This window comes from Carex rostrata, chromosome 6 (genome assembly GCF_964058835.1).
Source record: "Carex rostrata chromosome 6, lpCarRost1.2, whole genome shotgun sequence".
Taxonomy (NCBI): Eukaryota; Viridiplantae; Streptophyta; class Magnoliopsida; order Poales; family Cyperaceae; genus Carex; species Carex rostrata.
The window spans coordinates 2,975,716-2,998,103 of record NC_135923.1 but is presented as its reverse complement, the minus strand read 5'-3'; the positions used below and the strand labels follow the sequence as shown (position 1 = coordinate 2,998,103).

Genomic DNA, 22,388 nt, shown 5'->3' with positions numbered 1-22,388 from the left:
AGTAATTTACTCTGTACAAACCAATACATAATATGAATATCACATCAGATTTTTGTAGTAAAAGAGAAGCTACATTGATTTTTTTAAAAGTAATTAATCAGCTAGCTCTGGTAATCAACAGAAGGCTGCTTTAGGTCTATTTTGACTTGGTCTATTGTCCATCGCATTCCCTCCGATTTCTGCTTTTTGTTAATGCAATATTTGTGAAGAAAATCTACCAAGTTAGTCAAATTATACAGAAAAAAAAATACTGTTTTCTGCATTATCTTCAAAAACAAATACAATAACAAACCCTCTAATACTCAGGTAATTGATCTTTTCTTTGTAAAAATTAATAGAAAATACAATTTTGGAAAAGAATATTTTCTAACAAGCCCAACAAAACTAATAAATGAACTGACCTTGACAATGTCATGATACTGCCTCGCAATACTGTCAAAATGGGGATCCATTCCTTGATACTCCCTTAATCAGTTAACCTAAGATGAAAGATTTATTTATACAAACAAGAGTTGTACATATTATCATTCTTTGTAACCTCAGTAAAAGAATTTTATTCAATGCCCATTAATGATTTGAATGATAAATTGTGCAACAAAAATAAACAATTGTAGAAACATACTGTTTTGTTGTATGAAATTGATGCTTCCTCTGTTGCTTCGAGAAGGAACTTTCTGTATTAATTGACAACTTACATATTACTTATTAGCTGTTACACCACTTGCCATTTTAGTACAAGCTCAAAATAAAGTAATGAAAATTGTACCGAATCCGATGAAGTGCTGGCACCGAGTCCTTGGTGTAAGTGTGACGTAAAAGAAGGTGCTCCAAAACACTGTAAATTTAAGAAATGTTTAATTTTGGAGTAAATTTACAGAGGATTAAATTGCTTACTCTATCTTACAACTCAAATTTTACACCTAATTTAGTAGTTGTAATTCATGGCTAAAATTAATCCGGCTAGAAGAGTAAGTATAGAGTAAGTTAATCAATATAGAGAGGTAGTGTAATTTACTTCATATTAATTCATCTCTTACTCTATTTTAATCCTATTTTACTCCTTATTTGGCGGCTTAAATGTGAAGTAAGGGTTTTAGTCTACCTCTTACTCAAAGTCCTATCTAAAATATATATATATATATGTACAATGAACCACTAGATGAGAGTTTCCTGTCCCACCTAACAAACAAATTAATGCAGTTAATTTAATTGAAGTACTGCTTCAAATGTGTGCATCACCATAATAACAACCACAAAATATTAGTTTGACCATTATTTAGCTTGCTTTTTTAAACTGTTTGCATCAGTACTGGCCTTTTTTCTATCTGACTATTTCTCACTGAAATTGCAAGTACTTTGTACCATAGAACCAGTATTCTATTTTGCTCACTGTCACTGGGTTCTTACTGTAGCAAGCCAGGGTATATTGAGGCAAATATAAAGGAGGTTAAATTGGAATGCCTGAAAGTACACGTGAGCGTGAATTCAGGCTAAATTAGGTTGTAACGAGATTCTCGTAAGGCTAAAGTGCCAAATAAAGGAGCAAAAGAGTAGCCTCATAAAGCTTTATAATTATAGCAAGAGAGGGAAAGAGAGAGGGAGAACCTGAGGGGAACAATTCAACTTGAGATGTGGGTATAAACCCGTTACGTCTTTTAAAGAACTAAATCCACTACCAATTCCTGCTGAAGCCGATGCAGCTTGTTGGTATTCTTCGACCATTGCTATTGCTTCGCAATATACTGCCTACAATATAACAATTGAGCCATCACTTCAGCATGGCCTCCAAGTAGTTTCTTCTCTCCTTTAACAACTCCTCTTTGGCCTATGCAAATATATGCTGATGATTTAGCATATACAAAACAAATTAATGAACTTAAATATGATATGAGCAAGCGATTATAAAAATGTATGTGAATTTAGCAAATAGCAAATTCTCGACGCCATTTCCTTTGCACCATTAATCAAATCTAACTTCAAAAATTTCGCTATATCCAAATCCAACCACAAGAGACCTGGTTCCCAAAGAGCGCCACTCGTACCAGTTATATGATCTATATAGAACTAAAGAAAGAAATGGAAGAGTACCTGTTGGTAGGGGTGCACTTTTCCGAAAATTAGACACGGATATCCGATATCTGAATATCTGTGTGGATACGGATACGAATATGGTTTTAAATTATCCGTATCCGAATAGTAGATATATATCATATAGTTTAATATATATTATGAAATTATTTATATAATTCACTATTGCAAAAAGTGGATATCCATATCCGTTTAATATCCAATCCTTATCCGTATCTGTATCCGTATCCGAAAAATAAAAGAAAATATGGATATGGTTTTACCACTATCCAATCCGTTTCCACCCCTCCCTGTTGGAGATCGTCATAGGCGGAATTGGAGAGGAGAGAAGCATCCGGTGCCGGGCAATGCCGCTCAAGCTGCTCTATCACGTGCGTCACCTCCGCAAGCACGTGCTGCTGGTTCGTTAGCACACTCTTCGACATCGATTCATGCCTGGAGACTGGAGAGACGGGGATGGAAGAGAGGGAAATTAAGCCAACTCAAAAACAAGTCGGAGAACTGGAGTTTGGGCTCAATTTGACTCATTTCAAAGCCCAACTCATAGTCTATGAGTCGGCCCAACTCATTTAGCAGGCCCAGGCCCAGTGCCAGCGTAAAGCTATTGCTATATTTAATTTTATTATTTATATTAAATGATAAATTAATATTGTTGATAATGCGTAATTTTAAAATGAAGAAACATCAGCACCCATAAAATGTCAGAACATTGAAAAGACATTTGATTAATTAGATGCCCACAAATTTGTAAATCTGTCATGCAAATTAAAGGCAATTCAGTTGGCGGAGAATCTACTGCCATTTTTTTTTTTAAAGAAATTGTAAAATCGAAACATACTGATTGGCTCCCCCCCCTTCCCACTCCAAAATTGTAAGGATTAAACTATTAATTCGGTACATGTGGGCATAGTGACAAATGAATTATTCGGCTTCGATTCAACGATGTCAAAAATTCGTGATTCGGGAATAATTTGGGAATGATTCAAAATTATTCAAACCAAAAATCTCAATCCTGCAAGAGCAAAAAAAAAATGTCATGGGAAATATTTGGTAGAAATTCGTGAATAATTCGTAAAAATGTTCTTGAAAATATTTGCAGAAAAAAAATAAAAATCAACCTGTTCCTGACAAATTTGTTTGTCAATTTCTAAAAAAAAAAAATGCTACTTTTGCAGATTGATGTGGTTTTGTACATTTCACATTTCAAAATAAACAATTGTTTTGTTATCAATTGTGGCATCATAAGTTTATCTAGAAAAAAAAACCTTTATTTGATGCCGCTTGGAAAAGTATATATGCAAACCTATTGGAACAAATTCTCAAATCTAAGAATATATATATAGCATGGTACATATGCACCTCTCTTTCAGCTTAAAGTATGGAATATATATTTTGGAAATACAGTAGAATGACAGGAACGAACTCTAGTTCCAAATCAGCATCTCAATCTAAGATATCCACACACACACACAAAAAAAAAAAAAAAAAATTCCCTGACCGAATTACACTCTTAACTAGGGTGTTCTTGAATTCAAGTCTAAATCCGTCAAATCGGTTTCAAGTGACGAATCTGAACCGTTGAAACTCACCTAATTTATGAGTAATGTGTTTGCATGTGAAAACTTTAAACATTCTAATTAATTTAGTTTAAAGTCAAGCGGTCAAAATTAGAAGGTTAATAAATTAATTTTAATGCATTCATTTTTTGAATGTATTTTGACCTCTTGACTCTATGTAAAATTAATTTTTTTACATGTCGATGCATCACTCATAAAGTGGACGGGTTCCAACAGTTCAGATTCATCGTTTAAAGCAGATTCGATGAATTTTAGATTTGAGTTCACCAAGTTACTTGGTGAAATTAAGAACACCCTAGTTCTACTCTATCTACAAAACATGAACGTCGAACTCCATTTAATTTTTTTCACATATGATAATGGTAGGACTAATTTGTTACACATGGAAAACTAGAGATAAAAATAGTAATAGATTGATATTATAAGGACCAAAATGATATTTTTAATTTTTAAGGAATAAAACGATAAGGAAGTATCAAAATTATGCTTGTGAAATTTTAAGTATCAAAATAATAAACAAGTGATACTTTAAAGATCATCTGTATAATTTATTCATAACAAAGATGAGTTGAGAAAAGTTTATAGGATTAAAATATATATATTACAAACATGTCTAGCACAATATGTTAAAATAGTAATATACTACATTATATTCCTAATTAAGAAACCAATAGCACAAAATCAAATAATTGAATTAAAACAAATTTGTTGTTAGTAATTTAGTAATTTGCCTCTAAGATGGTGATTATTTTAAGAACCAACCTTTGATGATCTCGTGGTAAAAAGTGACTAAAAACAATACTTTCTCAGTGAAATGTTGCATATTTGAACTCCGGATGAGAGATTTCTTGTAAATATTAAATAGTAATTGGGTATCCTTACCTCCAACTTTTACAAAAAAAATAAAAAAATGTGGTCATTATATGTTTTGTTGGTTAAGAAACGTGGGATATATAAACACAAGTTATAGGATTCAAAGCTTTTTAGATTAATTAGGCTTAATCTCTTATGCAAACAAGATTTGTCAAAAGAGATTGGAAGCATCAAGAAAAGCAAAGTACATTACGGTTGGTTGATGTGGAAAATCAAAATAGTGCATTTCATTTTCATCTACTTTTAGGCAAAAGATGCTCAGTTAACTTGATTAGTTTGCTAACTATATATATATCCAAGGAATTTCCAGTTGTGATTTCCACTAAGTGGTACCAGCACAAATATTCTGCAATTCATCAGCATACTCTAAATAATTAAAATAATAACTTGTCAAACTAAAATGCTTCATAAAATTTTATTTATGTTATTACAATATTCTTAATACAAATTCAAAATTTCTTCCTAATTCATGCAACTTGAGATTATTAAGTTTCATGCCTGTGGTACCATACGTGTTGAGTCAAATTCTATACGAACACGCCTTAGAATAACGGGACCTCTTTAGAATTCATGTCCGATCAAAATGGACAGTTCGGATCTCATTCTACGGAATGCGCACTGCTTGACCAGATCTCTGAACTCGAGGATGAATTGAGCAACATTTCTCTTTCTGGCACACTGTTTTCACATTCTAGAATAGACTACTGGCATGGCATCCCCATCTGGACTTCCATGCAAATGGAATATCTTATAAATTTCAAACAGCTTTGAACTTTTGTGGAACTTAGATATAGTGCCTACCTAATTAAACAATCATGTTTTTCTCACGAACCATGTTTATTTCATGAAAGGGAGAAAGAATTTGTTTTTGATAGTAAAATCAAAGTGAGACTTGTAGCATTTTGATAGCTTTGATACAAATTTAACGACTTGAAAGAGGACTTAACTTCATTATCAAATTTGTCAATTCGACAGCTAGATTCAGAAAAGCAGGGATTTCAGAGTATTGTTCACATGTGAATAAGGATCGCAACAAATAAGGATCCTACCTAAACAATCATGCTTTTCTCACGAACCATATTTATTTCATGAAAGGAGAGAAAGAATTTGTTCTTGATAGTAAAATCATAGTGAGACTTGTAGCATTTTGATAGCTTTGATACGAATTTAACGACTTGAAAGAGGACTTAACTTCATTATCAAATTTGATAGTCAATCTAAACTTTATAGTTGTAAATTCTTAGTTTGAGAATTTGTCAATCTAAACTTTATTTTTTGATGAATGACTGAACGAAACAAGAAAATTATGTTCTACACAACGATAACAATACAGGACCTCTTTCTTTCTTTTTGGACCGTCCATTGTGCAGAAGAAAAAGGAATTAAGGGCCAGGATTGAGACTAAGCCTTTTTTGGACCGTTCAATGTGCAGCGAAAGGAATTGACACTTTGACAGCCTGTTTCATTCTTTTGGATCGGATTTTATTATATAGCTGTAATATGAATATATTCAAACTTACATGAAATTAATTTTATGTGGATTTATATTCATAAGGATTCAAAATTAGGGATATAAACAGTCGGATACGGATCGGATAGTGGTCTTACCGTATCCGTATCCATTATAATTTTTCGGATAGGGATACGGATCATATATTAAACATTACGGATACGGATCGGATATCGGACGGATACAGATATTTTTCATAATTAGCTTGTTGGTTACAAAACATCTATTATATTATTAAAAAAAAATTGTTACTAATTATGTCATAGTGTTATATTGTTCATCAAAATATATATTTATATGCAATTTAATAAATTATTGGTATAATATGAAATTTAATAAATTAATTTAAGAACATATAGCACATTTGTTGTGGTTTAAAAATGTAAATGGTCGGATACAGATAGTTAAAAGTCTTACCATATCCTTATCCGTTATAATTTTTCGGATACGGATACAGATAGTCTCAGATACAAATACGGATCGGATAATTTAAGTAATTTTTCGGATTCGGATCCGGACGAAATCGGATAATACACCCCTATTCAAAATGGATCTGCATCTGTATTGCGGCAAAGTTTATGTCAATTTCAGATAATTAATATTTAGCTAAAATGTCATAATTAGTAACTTCGGATGTACAATTTTATTTTTTAATTTGAATAATAATTTTTAAAATATATATCATAAAATTTAGATAGATATACGCTAGAAATATATATATATATATATATATATATATATATATATATATATATATATATATATATATATATATATATATATATATTTACAAATGACTAAAAGATAAAGCTTTAATAATAACAAAAAAAATTAATTAGATAATTATTTTAAATGTAAAGTTACCCTATATAAAGTATAGCACAAATTATGAGCAAAGTAGGCGAACATATCCATATGCAAAGCAAGTGACACGTGACATTCACGTGAGATAAGGGGTTATAAGGGATTCTTATCTTACATTTAAAATTTATTTGGAATCAATCCCTTTTTTCCAAACGCCCCAACTTTTCACATTCTTTTTCTCATTTTAGGTGAGGGGAATTGATCCATTTTCTCCTTTTTAGGCTTTTTGCGGCTATAAGCCTATAACCATGCTCTCATTTTGGACATTTTTAAATTTATTTTCTAATGAATACATGCAAGAGCAACAGGAGGTCCCAATGTCTGATTAATTAGATGCAACAAGTTATTTCAACAATATATATGTTGTTAGCTTTTGGGAGCCCTCAACTTATCTGTTTGACTAGATTTACAAAACACACATAATTGTATTTTACAGTTTTCCTTTTGAGTATCTGTGCAGGTTCATGATAAGGGAAAAACTAGTAATTACAAATCAAATATGAATTAATACACTGCAATATAACATCATGGATGTGGTCATAAAGGCACAAGACACTGGATAACAAAAGCATTAACTCAAGATTAAGAATAACGTATATGTAATATTGGTAAAATAAGCTTGAGATTGACCTAAGTGAGGCCTACCATTGTCACAGTCCAGTGATCGTAACAACGAAATAAATAAATCTTGTACAAATCCCGTGATGCATAAAATAGGTTTTAGTGTCATCGAGCGCTAATCCTTCCAGAGAATTTCTGTGGTGGGAACCGTTGTAACGGTCATCTACCGTTATCAACAGTGACCACCGTTATACTCTAAACCACTCCGATTGACCTATCATTGTGATGGTCCCCTGTACCGTTACAACGGTCAGCACCACTTACTTTCTTTTTATCAGCTCTCTATAAATAGAAGCTATACCAAGATTTGAAGTATCACTCTAGCCGCCTCTAACTTCAATATTTTGTATTTACAGATCTAGAGAAAACCATTGTTGCTTGTGCACTACAACTTCAATAAATACAATCAATTTCAAGCTTATTCAATCAATCAACTAACTCCTAGAGTGATCCTACGTAATCGAATCATTTACTACTTCGAGCTTTGTGCTCATCTTGCAATTCTTGAAGTCCTTGAGACTCGGATTGTCCTGTTAGGGCCGTGTGACTTCCCAGAAGAATTGTAAGGACTCACCGGTTCCATCTTGTACTCCTTTCTCATTGGGTAAAGAAAGGCGCGCCATCTAGAAGGTCGCAAGCCCCGGAGACGTAGGCGTTAGGGCTGAACTCCGTAAACAACTCTCGTGTCAAGTGTCTCTAAACTCTACTATTTACTTTATTTTCATTACATTTAGTTTAGGACAAAGTTATTCTAGTTTCCGCCAAGAATAACTTATAGACATGCTGGAATATTATTACTTAGACCAAAAATATAAAAAGACCTATTCACCCCCTTAGGTGTCTTTGGGACCAACATATGTATGTATGTATATATATATATATGTATATATATGTTGAAAGTACCATAATAGCATTAATTTTTTGCAGGAGGATATTGATTATAATATTATTTCAAATGAAAACTAAAACATGATTTCCGACATTTCAATTGTATTTTATGTGGATTTATATTAATTTTAGTGATGAAGAAAATATCTTTAATTATGTATAGAAGGCCGCATGTTTGAAATTAAAATGAGAATTTTAATTATAAATATTAAATAGTTAGATGACTGACTTTTAGTCATTATTTATAAATTTCTTTTAAGTAAATTTGCAAAAATTTCCTTTGTATTATCAAGTTGAGGAGGATGATGCTTAGCATTTTAATGCACTTATCATGGGTATATATTACCATCAACCATGTGCCTGCCATAGCTAGAGAATTAAGCATCTATATATATATATATTTCATCAAGAATATTTAACCTTTGGTCTTAATCGAGACCTTTTAATCGTATACACACACACGTGTGTGTATGTATATATGTATATATGTATCTATATGTATCTATATGTATATGTGTGTGTGTGTGTATGTATGTATATATATATGTGTGTGTGTGTGTGTGTGTATGTATATGTATATGTATATGTATATGTATATGTGTGTGTGTTGTGTGTTGTGTGTGTGTATATATATATGTAGAGTAAGGCTTGGGTGCTATGGATAGCATAGAGGCCTACGGTGTTACGGCTCAATATTTGAGTTTTTAAAATTCTAACGGTCGATCTGAACCGTTCATCTTGTTCTCCATATTAATATGTGTTAGGAGACCAAATTTTATATTTTTTGGAAACTTTTTACTATTTGTTTAGCTAGGTAGAAAATCACTTGATCTAAAAAATTATGCACCATTCAGATATTTGATTTTCTACCTATCTAAAAAAATAGTAAAAAATTTCCAAAAAATGTAAAATTTGGTCTCCAAAAACTTATTAATATGGAGAACAAGATGAACGGTTCGGATCGACCGTTAGAATTTTAAAAACTCGAATATTAAGCCGTAGCACCATAGGCCGCTATGCTATCCATAGCACCCAAGCCTTACTCTATATATGTATATGTGTGTGTGTGTGTGTATGTATATATATATGTATGTATATGTATATCTGTGTGTGTATGTGTGCGTGTGTAGTTATTTCATATATAAGGGATCAGTTGGCAAGTCTTAGTTTTGAGAATTTTCAAAAATAAAGTTAAATTTGAAATTTGATATATAATCAAGATCTATATTATTCACGATATGTATGACAAATATAATGAGTTTTTAACTATTCATAATTATCAATCATTGATACATCATTAAACAATGCTTACACTAGATGAAATTTGATTGTGAGCATTGCACATGTACAACAATTAACATATCTATAAATTTACTTTTTAGTTCCAATTTGTTTTTTTTTTAACTTTTTTGTTAAATTCATTGTCAAAATTGTTACAATAATTATTTTTGTCTAAGTGATCTCTCCTCTTTCATATAAGTTGTAATTGACTCCAATTTTTTTTTTGAATCTTTTTGTATTAATGTATGATTTTTTATATAATTTAAAGTAAAATGTCATCGATACTGTAAATTGATGTCATTCTTAGCATGAAAATTTTATATGATTAACTTCAATATATGTTTGATCCTTATAGTCTAGAAATCTAGCTCCGCTCCTAATATAGTACATCATTTACATGAACTAGTTATGAAAAAGGCTGTATTTTACATTGATGAATGGAATTTTATATTAGAGGAGCAATAGTTATCATTTTGCTTCAGAAATTACTAAATTAATGAAGGAAAATTATTGGTACCCACCAAAGTAACAATATATACGATATATTGGCGAATAATTTGTGTTTTATTTATTTTTTTGATGTTTTCGAATCGAACTCCGAATAAAACGCAAAAAGACGTATAATACGTATTATTTGCGAATGAAACGCGAGTCACGAATTATTTGCGAGAAAAACACGAATTTTTTATTTATTTATTTTTTAATTTTTTTGGATTTTTTTTTTTGGCTTCTTTTGTTGTACCGAATTAAATCTGAACTATTCGTTTGTCACTATGGTACCGACGAGGTATAGGGTTTAGGGTTTAGGGTACCACCTGGGCCAGGGTGCACTAAGGCCGGGGTTGATTTGCTTCAGAAATTACTAAACTAATTTATTAGGGTTTTGCTAACTTATGTAGAAAGATTGTTCAGAATAAACCGAAAGAAGTGCTTTGTACCTTTTTTTGTCTAAATAAATGAAGAACAACTTTATTCAGTTTTTTTTTAAAATGTCGATAAAAAATATCTACACCTGTATCTCAGATAATAACCCTGAAAATCATAATTAATAACTACAAATTATATTGATTTTATTATGAATTAACTAATAAAAACCTTATAATTTATTATTTTTTTTATCTTCTTCATAGGTTTGGAAATAAAACCATATAATGAAGGAGGAATATGAGGAGGGTTCAAATGCACCCAAATTTTTGTGCACCCAAATGCACCCTATATTTCAAATATTTTTTCTCCGTTTTCAAATTCCGAATAGTCAATCCGAACCGTTAGATGCGATCTATATATTAAGATGTAGTTGGAGACCAAATTTTACATTTTTTGGAATTTTTTTACTATTTATTAAGCCACTTTGAAAATCGCTGATTTTACATTTTCTGGACCATTGGATCAGCGATTTTTCAAAGTGGCTTAATAAATAGTAAAAATATTTCAAAAAATATAAAATTTGGTCTCCAAGCACATCTTAATATATATATCGCATCTAACGGTTCGGATTGACTATTCGGACTTTGAAAATGGAGAAAAAGAATAAGGTGCATTTGGGTGCATTTGAACCCTCCTCGAGGAATATATAGTTTGGCACCATAATAAAATATTGCTGATACAAGAACTCAAGAAGGGATATAATGTACTACAAGTTTTGAACAGGATTGCATATTGCAAATTTATGAAACTTTCAAGCTATCAATTCTTTCATTTAATAAAAATTAACTTCTTAATTAAACCTCTACAAAAAAAACTAATCATTAAGCTTAAAAAATAGGCCAATTAGGACAAACCTTTTTTTTTTGACACAGACAACAACAATAAAATTAAGAAAAATGCAGGAAAGGAAATAATTTGACCAGAAAAAAATATAATAATTTTCATTAAGTAAACAAATTTTGGGTCTGCAATATGCATGGGTACAAATGAAATTGCATCTTAGAAATTGGAGATGGAAGGTGGCCGAGTGCAAAGTGGCCAACTTTTCCAAACCCTAGGGGATCCCGGCTCTACAAAGTTATATATATAATTAATTTGCTAGAATAATGATTATATGGCCCATGAATTTAGGAAAGGTGGAGAATATTGCAATTCTGTGATAATATATACTAAGCAATCGAATTATCCCTTAAACATTGAGATAATTCGTCAGTACTTTTCTAGAGCTTGCAGATCAAGAAATCACTTGCATATATATTTTTCTTTGTTTGTGCTGCTTTTTTTTCATATTTTAAGTTTGGAGATTCCAACTTTTTTTTTTTTTTTGAGTAAAAATAGGGGTCTGGCCCCTATTTTATTAAGAACTGGTACAGGAGTTTGTGCCAGCAGCGCGCGTTTAAACTGTTAAATGACATTCTGCCGCTTAATTAGTTCCATTAATATTGTTTAAAATAGGGGTGCAATGGATCGGATAATATCCGATTGTATCCGGATTCGTATTCGAAAGTCCAAACTTAGATACGGATATGGATACGAATATGATTTTGAATTTTAATTATCCGTATCCAAATAGTAGATATATACCATATAGTTTAATATATATTATGAAAATATTTATTTATAAATCTACGGATATCCGATATCCGATCCGTATCCGTACGTATCCGTCTAATATCCGATCCGTATCCGTCTAATATCCGATCCGTATCCGTATCCAGAAAATAAAAGCGAATAATACGGACATGGTTTTAGCACTATCGGATCCGTTTGCACCCCTAATTTAAAAGCTTGGTTAGATGTTTCTCAAACACAAAATGTAAGGGTCTGAAATATATAAAGCACCTACTGCATGTCTCTAGTATTTAATTAGTATGTACAGTAATTATACATTATCTGTTTTACTGGCAAAAAAAACAAAGTTGTACATTGCTTCAGTACCATTAATTTCTGTCATTTCTGTTCTTGAAAAGGAACTTAAATTTTACTCCAAATTTTGTTTAATGATAGTTGATTTTTCTCTCTTTTGGCTTTGTGAAAATGAACAAATTGATTCCCATGATTTATAATGTATAAAAGGAAAATTTGTTAGGTTTTCAACTATTCTTGTTTAAAGGTGACAAGCAAAAAAATCATAGTTTTTTTCAATTGTCAATATAAGGGGACGAGTATTTCTAATGAAGCTACCTTAGCATCATCACCTAATTGATTCCTCTTCTACATTATAAAAGTCTGAAAGTCATGCATGCATGTTTGAATTTTCTTTTTGGGAGAAAGATGCATGTTTGAAATTTTGAAACTTTGAAAGTTGACTGTAAATTAAATGCTTTAATTCTTTGGTCTCATGCCCGACATTTACCAGGGATGGAGATAGTTACTGGTAATTGGTTCATGTGAGAAAAGGAAAAAACTATTCAACTTGCTATATAATTCAAATATCTCTCTTTTTGGTGTTCACATCCTTTTTTGACTTGCTTTAATCAGCAAAAAATGCTAAAAAAAGACATAATTGTTTTTGTCTTTTTTTCCTAGCATTTTTGCCGTTTAACCTTATTATGACATTTCATTTATGTATGTTTATAAGAGCGAGTCTATGGTACTATGCATATCACGGGTTGTTACTGTGCTACGGCTCTATATTTGAGTTTTCAAATCCTAACGGTCGATCCGAACCATTCATCTTGTTCGCCATATTAATATGTGTTTGGAGACCAAATTTTACATTTTTTGAAATTTTTTTTACTATTTTTTAAGATATTTAGAAAATCACTTGATCTGAAAATTCTGGACCATCCAAAAACAGTGATTTTCAATAAATCTAAAAAATAGTAAAAAAATTTCAAAAAATGTAAAATTTGGTCTCCAAACACATATTAATATGGAGAACAAGATGAACGGTTCGGATCGACCGTTAGAATTTGAAAACTCAAATATAGAGCCGTAGCACAGTAACAACCCGTGATATGCATAGTACCATAGACTCACTCTGTTTATAATATTCATGTTGGTTAATTCAAATCAATAAATAGAAGATAATGATATAATTTTCAGCAAGTCTCTTTGAATCGAAATGGTTGTTTTCACGTTTGTTGAATCTACAAGAGCATGCACCAACTCGAAGCGTGCCTCTCCCAGATCACCTTGTGGAGATAGACTACATTTTGTTGAACCTACACCACTATTCCACAATCTAAATGTCAAACGTCTCAAGTTTTTGAATATGTACGGAAAACTAAAGATTTAATATGTAAAAGTACAAATTAAATTCTAACAGACAAGAATCTCTCTAATAACATATATAAAATATGAAATCTACATCTTTATGGAATTCCAATGGCCTGTTTTTATAGGCAAAACATACACACTGAAAGAAAAATTTGCAAGTAGTTTGGATCATAACCCCCACTCTGCCCATGTTCTCTATCCAACCCGCCAACAGCGGCGGAACTAGAAAATTTTGATAAAGAGAGAGATGCAAATTAAAATGCACAATATGTGGTGAGTAGATTTGAACCCAAGTGCTCTCAATCACAAAATAAAGCTCTAATCATTAGCTATGCTACAATTAAACATTTGATATATATTGAGGGGGTGGACTATATATAAAAAAATAAAATTTAATTAAATTTCATTATACATATTTAAAATTTTAAAATTATAGGGATAGCTTAGCCACCTTTACAATACACCTAGATCTGCCCCTGCCTACGGAGTGTGTATCCTCTGAAATATCTCAACTTTTGCATGACCGATGTGTCCGGTGCCTATTCGGGGATGATGTAGGGGGTCAGTATTATGTGTGCTTTGAGATTCGTGCAGAACGTATTTAAACCGTTGGGATTTTCCATAAAGTCACGCAAAGTTTGAGATATCTCAGAGGATACGAATTCCTGCCTACGAATTGAGGCCAAAATGTGAGTGAATTGGGATCCGGTTCAACTCAAAAGGATATCGACAGGTCCTCGATCGATCCCATGTTATGCTTCTGCGATTCTTAAAAGAGTCATATATATCTTGTTTGTTTCGGGTCCGATTTGACTCATTTTCAAGCCGTATCGATCCGTTCTCTATACATACTTAAACACACCCACACCACATATCCATAAAAGCAACTTCCAACTTTTTTTTTCCAACAACTTGTAAGTTTAATTAAACAAGCCATGCATATAACAGTTTACTTCATGATTGAAACATTCAATGATATAGCTAGTTTGGACCCAAAAAAGCACCATTGATTAGAAGTATAAGATTTTGATCTTCAAATGGTACGAGGATTATTAATAAATCAAGAAAAGACAGTACTTAATCATATATCTGAGATATTATCAATGGTACATGATCATGCATGCCTATATATATATATATATATACCTATAGCTAGATGAATATGTCATACATACGTGTCCCCTGAGGGAAATTACATGTACAGTAATCTATAGACTATATAGTATGTATTGATATTTAGTATAGCTTATCTCTTGAGAGAATCTGGAGACTATTCTCTCTCCCCCTACAAACCGTTAATTTGTGGTGGGGGATTATATGATTTTGTACGGATGTTGGGCTAGTTGCACTATATATATATATATATATATACGCGTTTTGTCTTCCACATGTTCCCATTTTACGTGTCAAAAATAACAAAAGAAACAACTTTAAAATCTATTTAAATTTTAAAAAAAAAATTACTTGGCACTTGATCAATGGTGCCGAGTAACATATTTTTAAAAGATCATGAGGTGATCATGATATATATCTTTCGTATAAATCATCTTCTTCCTTTATGTTGACAAATACAAACAAAACCTTGATCGATGACACCCCAAACATAAAGAAAACAACCAACAAAAAGATGAGAATCTCACCGAACGCGCCAGACATCATAATCATGTTTCCAAGTATTCCTTCTTACCCCACAAGCCCCATGCACCCACCTCACATCTTCTCTCCCACATAAATTCCATTTCCCTTCTCAAACTCTATATATACCCCCTTCCACCACCTCACATCCGTGTATAATTCCCTTGTCCTTCTCTTTCTATCTATATATCAACCTTACTTACAGTACACATACATATATACATCTCTCTTTTTCTATATATCTCTGAAAATGTCAGGAGTGTGGGTATTCAAAAACGGTGTCGTTCGTCTGGAGAACCAGCCATCCGGTGACAGCCGAAAGGCGCTACTATACCTTCCAAGCAATGAAGTGATAACTTCATACAGCTCGCTGGAGCGTAAGCTATTGAACCTTGGATGGGAGCGGTACTATGAGGACCCCGACTTGCTGCAGTTCCACAAGCGCTCGTGCATCGACCTCATTTCCTTACCAAAAGACTTCTCCCGGTTCCGCTCCATGCACATGTTTGATATCGTGATCAAGAATCGCGACATGTTCAAGGTCATTGATGGTTAATTAACTCAGATATATATATATCCATAAAGCTCTTGGTGCACCGGTGTCAGGTCGAGAGTTGTATTTCTTGTTCTAGGCTTATAACTGAGAAGTACACTTGTGAACTAAGGATCTTTGGTTGAGCTCAACTGAGCAATTGTTGATGGGTCGTTGTTGTTTGGTGTGCATATATATATATATGTTCTTTAAGAATTGTGCTTGTATCTTCTTCTTTTTTCATTCCATCATCCTTTTTTGTGAATTTTCAGTTTTGAGTGCATCTGTAATTTGGAGAGAGGATGTTCTTTGTAGTTTGTACTTGATTCTGATCATGCATGTTTTAAGATATATATGCATCCACTTTGCATGCATACATCATGCATGCACATGGATTGGTATCGTTTGAAGTCGTATATAAGACAGTATACAAATATTCTGTGAAAGCTATTTCTATAAAGAGTTACCAGTTTTCCACCAGGAATATATGATGATGATTTAATTACAAGAACCGTCACTGATATATCGTCATTGATGATGTGTTATGTACTAGTGTTTGCTTATTGTTTACCATTAATTTTTTTAAACAATTTTCAGCTTTAATTTACTACTGAGACAAATTTCTTGCACTGCTAAAACATCTATTTAATTTGTCTCCATATCTATAGATAAATAAGGAGAAATGTTATACATCATTAGTAAAGAGTAATCATATTTAATACATCGATCGAACGATCATATATGTGTATTCTTACCTAAGCTGAATTTCAAATAATAGGTTATTCAGAGTCCCTAGCTAAAATAAAATTTCTGGAAATGTATCATTTACACAAGCATCTTCCTCAGGAATTGAAGATATGAAAATACAGTTTTAAGTAGTATAGGACTACATATTACGACATGTAGCTATATGCAAAATAAATCATATAAAGTAATGAACAGTGACAGAATAGTGATAATATATATTAGCTCGAATCTCTTTATTATCTAATATGTGTTGCACTTAACTAAGAGTCCAGGCTGACCTCAGAAAGAGAATAATTAAATATAAGTTTCACAATATAGGAATTTTGGAATACAACTTTAGTACGTTACATATTTTTAAACTTGTGGCAACTTTTCTTACTTTGCACGGATTGTACTACTATTGTTAGGCAAGCATTCTCAGAGAAGTGATGTTTGTTTTACAAATAAACAAAATATTCTCTGTGATACTAGATTGCCAGTTGGGTAAATTAATGTTATCAGATGACAGAAATGATCCTGTACCAGTATTCTCCTTTTGTTCGATTGAATTTTTCATGTTGATGCAAAATGGATATGCTGAGAATGAGACCTTTAGCACCTGACTCCTGTACCAGTATTCTAGTACAGTCGCTGTCGGCATGTCGACTGTTCAGTCTATGTACGTGTGCTGAGATCATCTGATTTTTTTTTCTCAAATTTCAAGGGGATATGATATAGAAGTTGATAGTTGGAACATTGTATGTAATGGACTTGTTTCATGATCAATGAAACAGACATTTTATTTCCATTTTTAAAAAGAAGAAAAAAATTCTTATGTTGAAATGATAGAGAAAAATAAGAGCATGCATGCATGAGAAACCCATTTTTTTTCTTTCCAAGTGATGATAACAATAGCGCAGGATCCGGCTCACGCATGCGAAGCTGCACTGCATGAGAGAGCACTGTCTCCGGTTGAAATCTTTCTATGGCCGATCAGATCGAACAAACCAAATACATGAAAATTTTAAAGATAGATTGTTACAGTTCATTGAAAGTTCCAATATCACCTGCATTGACAACAAAAAAACATTATCCATACAAGTCAGATTAAATTACTTCACATTACATGCTGATATAATTTCTGAAAAGTTCACAATCAAGAAATGGGAAAAAAAAAAAAAAAGATTTAAGAAAGCATATGAATACCAAGAATAACAGTTCAATAATTATTGGTACTTGATCATGTAAAATTTTGGATCTCCATTGAAATGCTGAGTTTAGTTCAGTGTATATCTGTTGACTGGCTTCCTACATCTTCTTAATTAACTGACCCTGCTCATCCTTGTCAGCATCGGCTGATGCCACCTCCTCGGGAGCGGGCTGATTTGGCATCGCATCAAACTATCAAAGGTCTACGAGACAAATTGCAATGGCTGGTGAATCTGGATCTACCTAGGCCCTTGAGTCGGCTCTAGTGATATGCTCTATTGGAGACCGATCTGCTGCATAACATGATCCGGGTAGTGCTCGACAATCCAAAAAAGTATCAATGGGACACACATGCGAGCCATATAATTGTTGTCCGATTCTCAATAGATCATAACGTCACACAACATCTGAATTTGGTTGCGAAGTAGCAACCCTGATGTACCAGAGGTATCTTCACAGGGAGGATCCAGGATTTTCACCAAGGAGATAAAAAATTAACGAATAAGGTTTAAATAGCTAATCGGTCAAACTCATTAGTTAATCGAGTACTAGATAAAAAAGCAATGTTCTAACTTATAATTTTCACTGCTTAACTTCTAATTCTAATTACCAATCAAAATTCAAAAAATTTATCCTATTTTAACACTATATTTATTCCAAATTACAAATCAGATTTTCAGAGGGGTAATAAACAGGGGGGGGCAAAGTTGGTCTGAACCTATAAATCTCCATAAAAATTCAAAATCCGGGAGTGGAGGTCCGGCTCTTACTGGATCCGCCCCTGTTCACATAGTTGTGCCTTGAGAACAACTTAACCCCCAAGGTAAGACAAGAACCACCGTCCGACGCTCCTCAAACTGAAGACCAACCCATCATGATCAATGTTTAAGGATCACCAATCCCACCAACGTCCTCGTCATGATCATCAGAGGCACCGTGCATAAATTGCGGCACAACATTGTGAGCATCGTGCCACCCCCAGCTCTAATCTGTCGGAGAGAAGGATTTAGCCAATAGAGAAAAAATATTAGAGAAAATGAGATATGAAATTGGATTTTTAAAATGGAATATAGCAGGATATTTGTTACTGTCGTTTTAAATAGGAAATTGGACATGCTAGTAAAGCCAGTATATCCTTTCTATTTCTTGATCACGCTGTCAAACGCTCCCGTGTCTTTCCTTCTGGATAAGCTTATCAGCAAACTATAGTTTCTGAAATAAGTTTAATCTTTTCTTTGATGGTACAGAAAAAAATTCAGTAGTTTTTGTTCTAGCAACAAAGCTGGAGTATCAGTAGTAAAAGTTTCTGATATTTCGTGCCAGTGGAGCCTCGCTGCTCTGTTAATAGTTCTTAAGATGGTGTCAGAGAAGCTGGCACCACTGCATATCAATACAAGTGATGGATCTAATATCAGGATTGGCCAGGAATCAGAATGGAGCTATCAGCACAAGTCTGAGCCAAGTCGATCCGTTGAGTCGAGGCCCAATAGGGAATCATGGAATTAGGGGTGGTTTGATGGGTATCGGACCAAATTTGGTTCGATGTTTGATCGGAACCATTCAATCCTCGTCAAAAATCGTATGAACTTGATTTGCACGAATAATGAAGCTATCAGCACAAATCTCTATTCAAATCATTTCTGACTGAGCATTGAACCAAAGTTGATCCAATGCCCATCAGAGTCCCAATTCCAGGGAACCAAGACACAAAAGTTGCCAGATATATTTTCAATGTAGTTCATCTAAAGTTCTAAACATATAACCTCAATCCATGGCCACGGGGTATTTTTGAACAATTTCGTACAAATTTGGAGAGATTTTTCTTGTGCTTGTGTGTCATGGGTAGGGTGCAAACGGATCGGATACGGATTGGATAGTAACCATATCCGTATCAACTTTTATTTTTCGGATACGGATATGTATGGATACGGATTGGATATCCGTAGATTTATACATAAATATTTTCATAATATATATTAAACTATATGGTATATATCTACTATTCAGATACAGATAATTAAAATTCAAAGACATACCCATATTGTATCCGTATTCACACGGATATTCGGATATTGGGTATCCATATTTAATTTTCAAATACAGATCTGGATACTGTCTGGTATTATGTGATCCGTTTGCACCCCCACATGGGTAAATGGTCTCCACGAAATTTCATTCTTTGGCTGATTAAATTAACAAGTCTCATGAGTCATGAGCTCTTCTCAAGTTCTCATCATCAGAACACGTACAAACTGTTTGCCAGAGTATTTTGAAATTATATTAGTTGGCACTTAATTTATGTTAACCATGATGTTATAACTAGTCCCTCGAATTATTAATAAGAATTCAAAGGAAATGAAGGCATTTATAAAAGGCTTCTCCATTCTAAAAACAATTCTATGATAGAGAACAAAATCGATACTCATACAAAACCGTAATGCAGCCTGATGTAAACATATATCAAATCAATATCCAACCAAAAACCCTAATTCATTTCTCAGGTACAACACATGCACTTAGAGCTCCTCTTCATTTCTCAAGTACTCGCCGTTATCTGCTTGATGGTGCACGACAACCGCATTGGTGTCTGCTTTCCGGCAATCCTGTGTCGACCTGGCAGCAACACCAAATCCGAGTGGCAAATCCGACATGGACAGCACCACAACCCCATCTCCCGCCTTGGTGTTCTCGGTGATTCTGGCAAGCATCGACTTGGTCACTGAATTTCCGTACAAAAATGTCATCTCTGCAGCTGGTTTCAACCAGATTTTGTTTCTTGCATGTGCAGTGAGCAGATCGAGCGAGTGGATTGTGAGACGAAATTGACCTGTTCCAATGATAGTGTTTATCTCAGTGTTATATAATACCAGTACAGGGTTAACTAACTGATTTGTCTCAGTACCCATGTATAATTCCTTGGAGGCAAAAAAAAAATAAAAGCTAATTCATGCTGGTACCATCTTATACAATGTACTACTTCAGTGATAGTGTTTATCTCAGTGTTATATAATACCAATACAGGGTTAACTAACTGATTTGTTTCAGTACCCATGTGTAATTCCTTGAAGGAAAAAAAAAACCAGCTAATTCATGCTGGTACCATCTTATACAATGTAATAGTTCAGTGAAAAATTATCTTGAACTCTTACTGGCATTTTATATAAATACAGGGTCAACTAACTGATTTGTCTCAGTACCCGTGTGTAATTCCTTGAAGGCAAAAAAAAAAAAACAGCTACTTCATGCTGGTACCATCTTATACAATGTAAAAGTTCAGTGAAAAACTATCTTGAACTCTTACTGGTATTTTACATAAATACAGGGTCAACTAACTGATTTGTCTCAGTACCCGTGTGTAATTCCTTGAAGGCAAAAAAAAAAAACAGTTAATTCATGCTGGTACCATCTTATACAATGTAATAGTTAGTGAAAAATTATCTTCAACTCTTAATGGTATAATTCCCAAAATAGTTTAAACTCAAATCATTGATCAGTCCATACCAGTTCCAGTTCCAGTTCAAACTAACAAACCAAATTCTCTTATCTAGATATAATTCCCTAGAACTACAGACATTATAATCATTTTAAGGGGAGTTCCTAAAAAAGGAAGAAACCCAGAGGATACCTGATTTGGTGATTTTGCCAATAGGGAGACCGAGAGAGACGAGCTTGGGGCGGGAAATTGAGGTGGCGCGTCGTACAAGAGACTCGCTGGCATAGTAGACCCGGTTCTTGTTCAGCCTAAAGCAGTATCCACTGGGATCAGGCCCTTCCACGGCGGGTCGCTCGATGATGTGCTTGAGGTTGGGTCCGACGAACTTGAACAGCTTTTCGAACACCAACGTCGTCTCCTTCTCGTCAAGTGGTCTCATGGCTGGTGCAGCTAGGGTTTCTGATGCGAAGAGGTGGAGAGATGAGGAAGAGGGTTTTGTGGGAAAGAGGCGCTAGGGTAGTTAGGGTTTTGGTTTGGTTAACGGAGTGCGTATCCTCTAAGATACCTCATATTTTGCGTGACCGACGTGTCCGGTTCCTACTCGGGGATAGCGTGGGGTCAGTATTATTTTTGCTTTCAGATTCGTGCATAATATATTTCAACAGTTGAGATTCTCAAAAAAGTCACGCAAAATAGGAGATATCTCAGAGGGTCGGAATTCTGGTTTACGTCGGGTAAGAGGTGTATGGATTCGAGTCTAGTCTGTTGACTATGAAAGAGTTCGGATCTCCTAAATTAAATCCGGACTGTCAGATTTGAATCGGACTGTTAAATTAAAGGGTCAGTGCGCTCCACCTTGGACCGGATTAGCTAGGATTCGAATCAGATGGTCCGGATCCAAACTCAAAAATTGGATTAAACTCAAAAATCGGATCCAAATTCGAATCAGATGATCCGGACCCCAGTCAAAGTCTTTCAATCAGCAAGAAAATTGGTACATAT

General features: G+C 33.5%; 3 protein-coding genes and 1 pseudogene across 4 annotated transcripts in view; 2 read left to right on the top strand and 2 right to left on the bottom strand.

The window, feature by feature from the left end:
- The window catches only part of LOC144555066 (Pentatricopeptide repeat (PPR-like) superfamily protein), a 71,681-nt gene that overhangs the window by 7,193 nt on the left and 42,100 nt on the right, over positions 1–22,388 (top strand). The window lies entirely within an intron of this gene.
- Positions 38–2,513, bottom strand: LOC144555916 (AUGMIN subunit 4-like; annotated as a pseudogene). Its single transcript, XR_013512157.1, has 8 exons — positions 2,352–2,513; positions 1,779–1,825; positions 1,577–1,747; positions 1,147–1,179; positions 767–835; positions 623–674; positions 402–479; positions 38–179 (listed from the first exon to the last, which is right to left on the bottom strand). The product of XR_013512157.1 is annotated as an AUGMIN subunit 4-like (transcript).
- LOC144555541 (flowering-promoting factor 1-like protein 1) lies at positions 15,636–16,365 on the top strand. Its single transcript, XM_078303921.1, has one exon. The coding sequence runs from the start codon at positions 15,737–15,739 to the stop codon at positions 16,040–16,042; it is 306 nt and encodes a 101-aa protein (XP_078160047.1). The 5' UTR covers positions 15,636–15,736; the 3' UTR covers positions 16,043–16,365.
- LOC144556054 (RNA binding protein) lies at positions 20,318–21,923 on the bottom strand. Its single transcript, XM_078304538.1, has 2 exons — positions 21,579–21,923; positions 20,318–20,780 (listed from the first exon to the last, which is right to left on the bottom strand). The coding sequence occupies exons 1-2, from the start codon at positions 21,823–21,825 to the stop codon at positions 20,470–20,472; spliced, it is 558 nt and encodes a 185-aa protein (XP_078160664.1). The 5' UTR covers positions 21,826–21,923; the 3' UTR covers positions 20,318–20,469.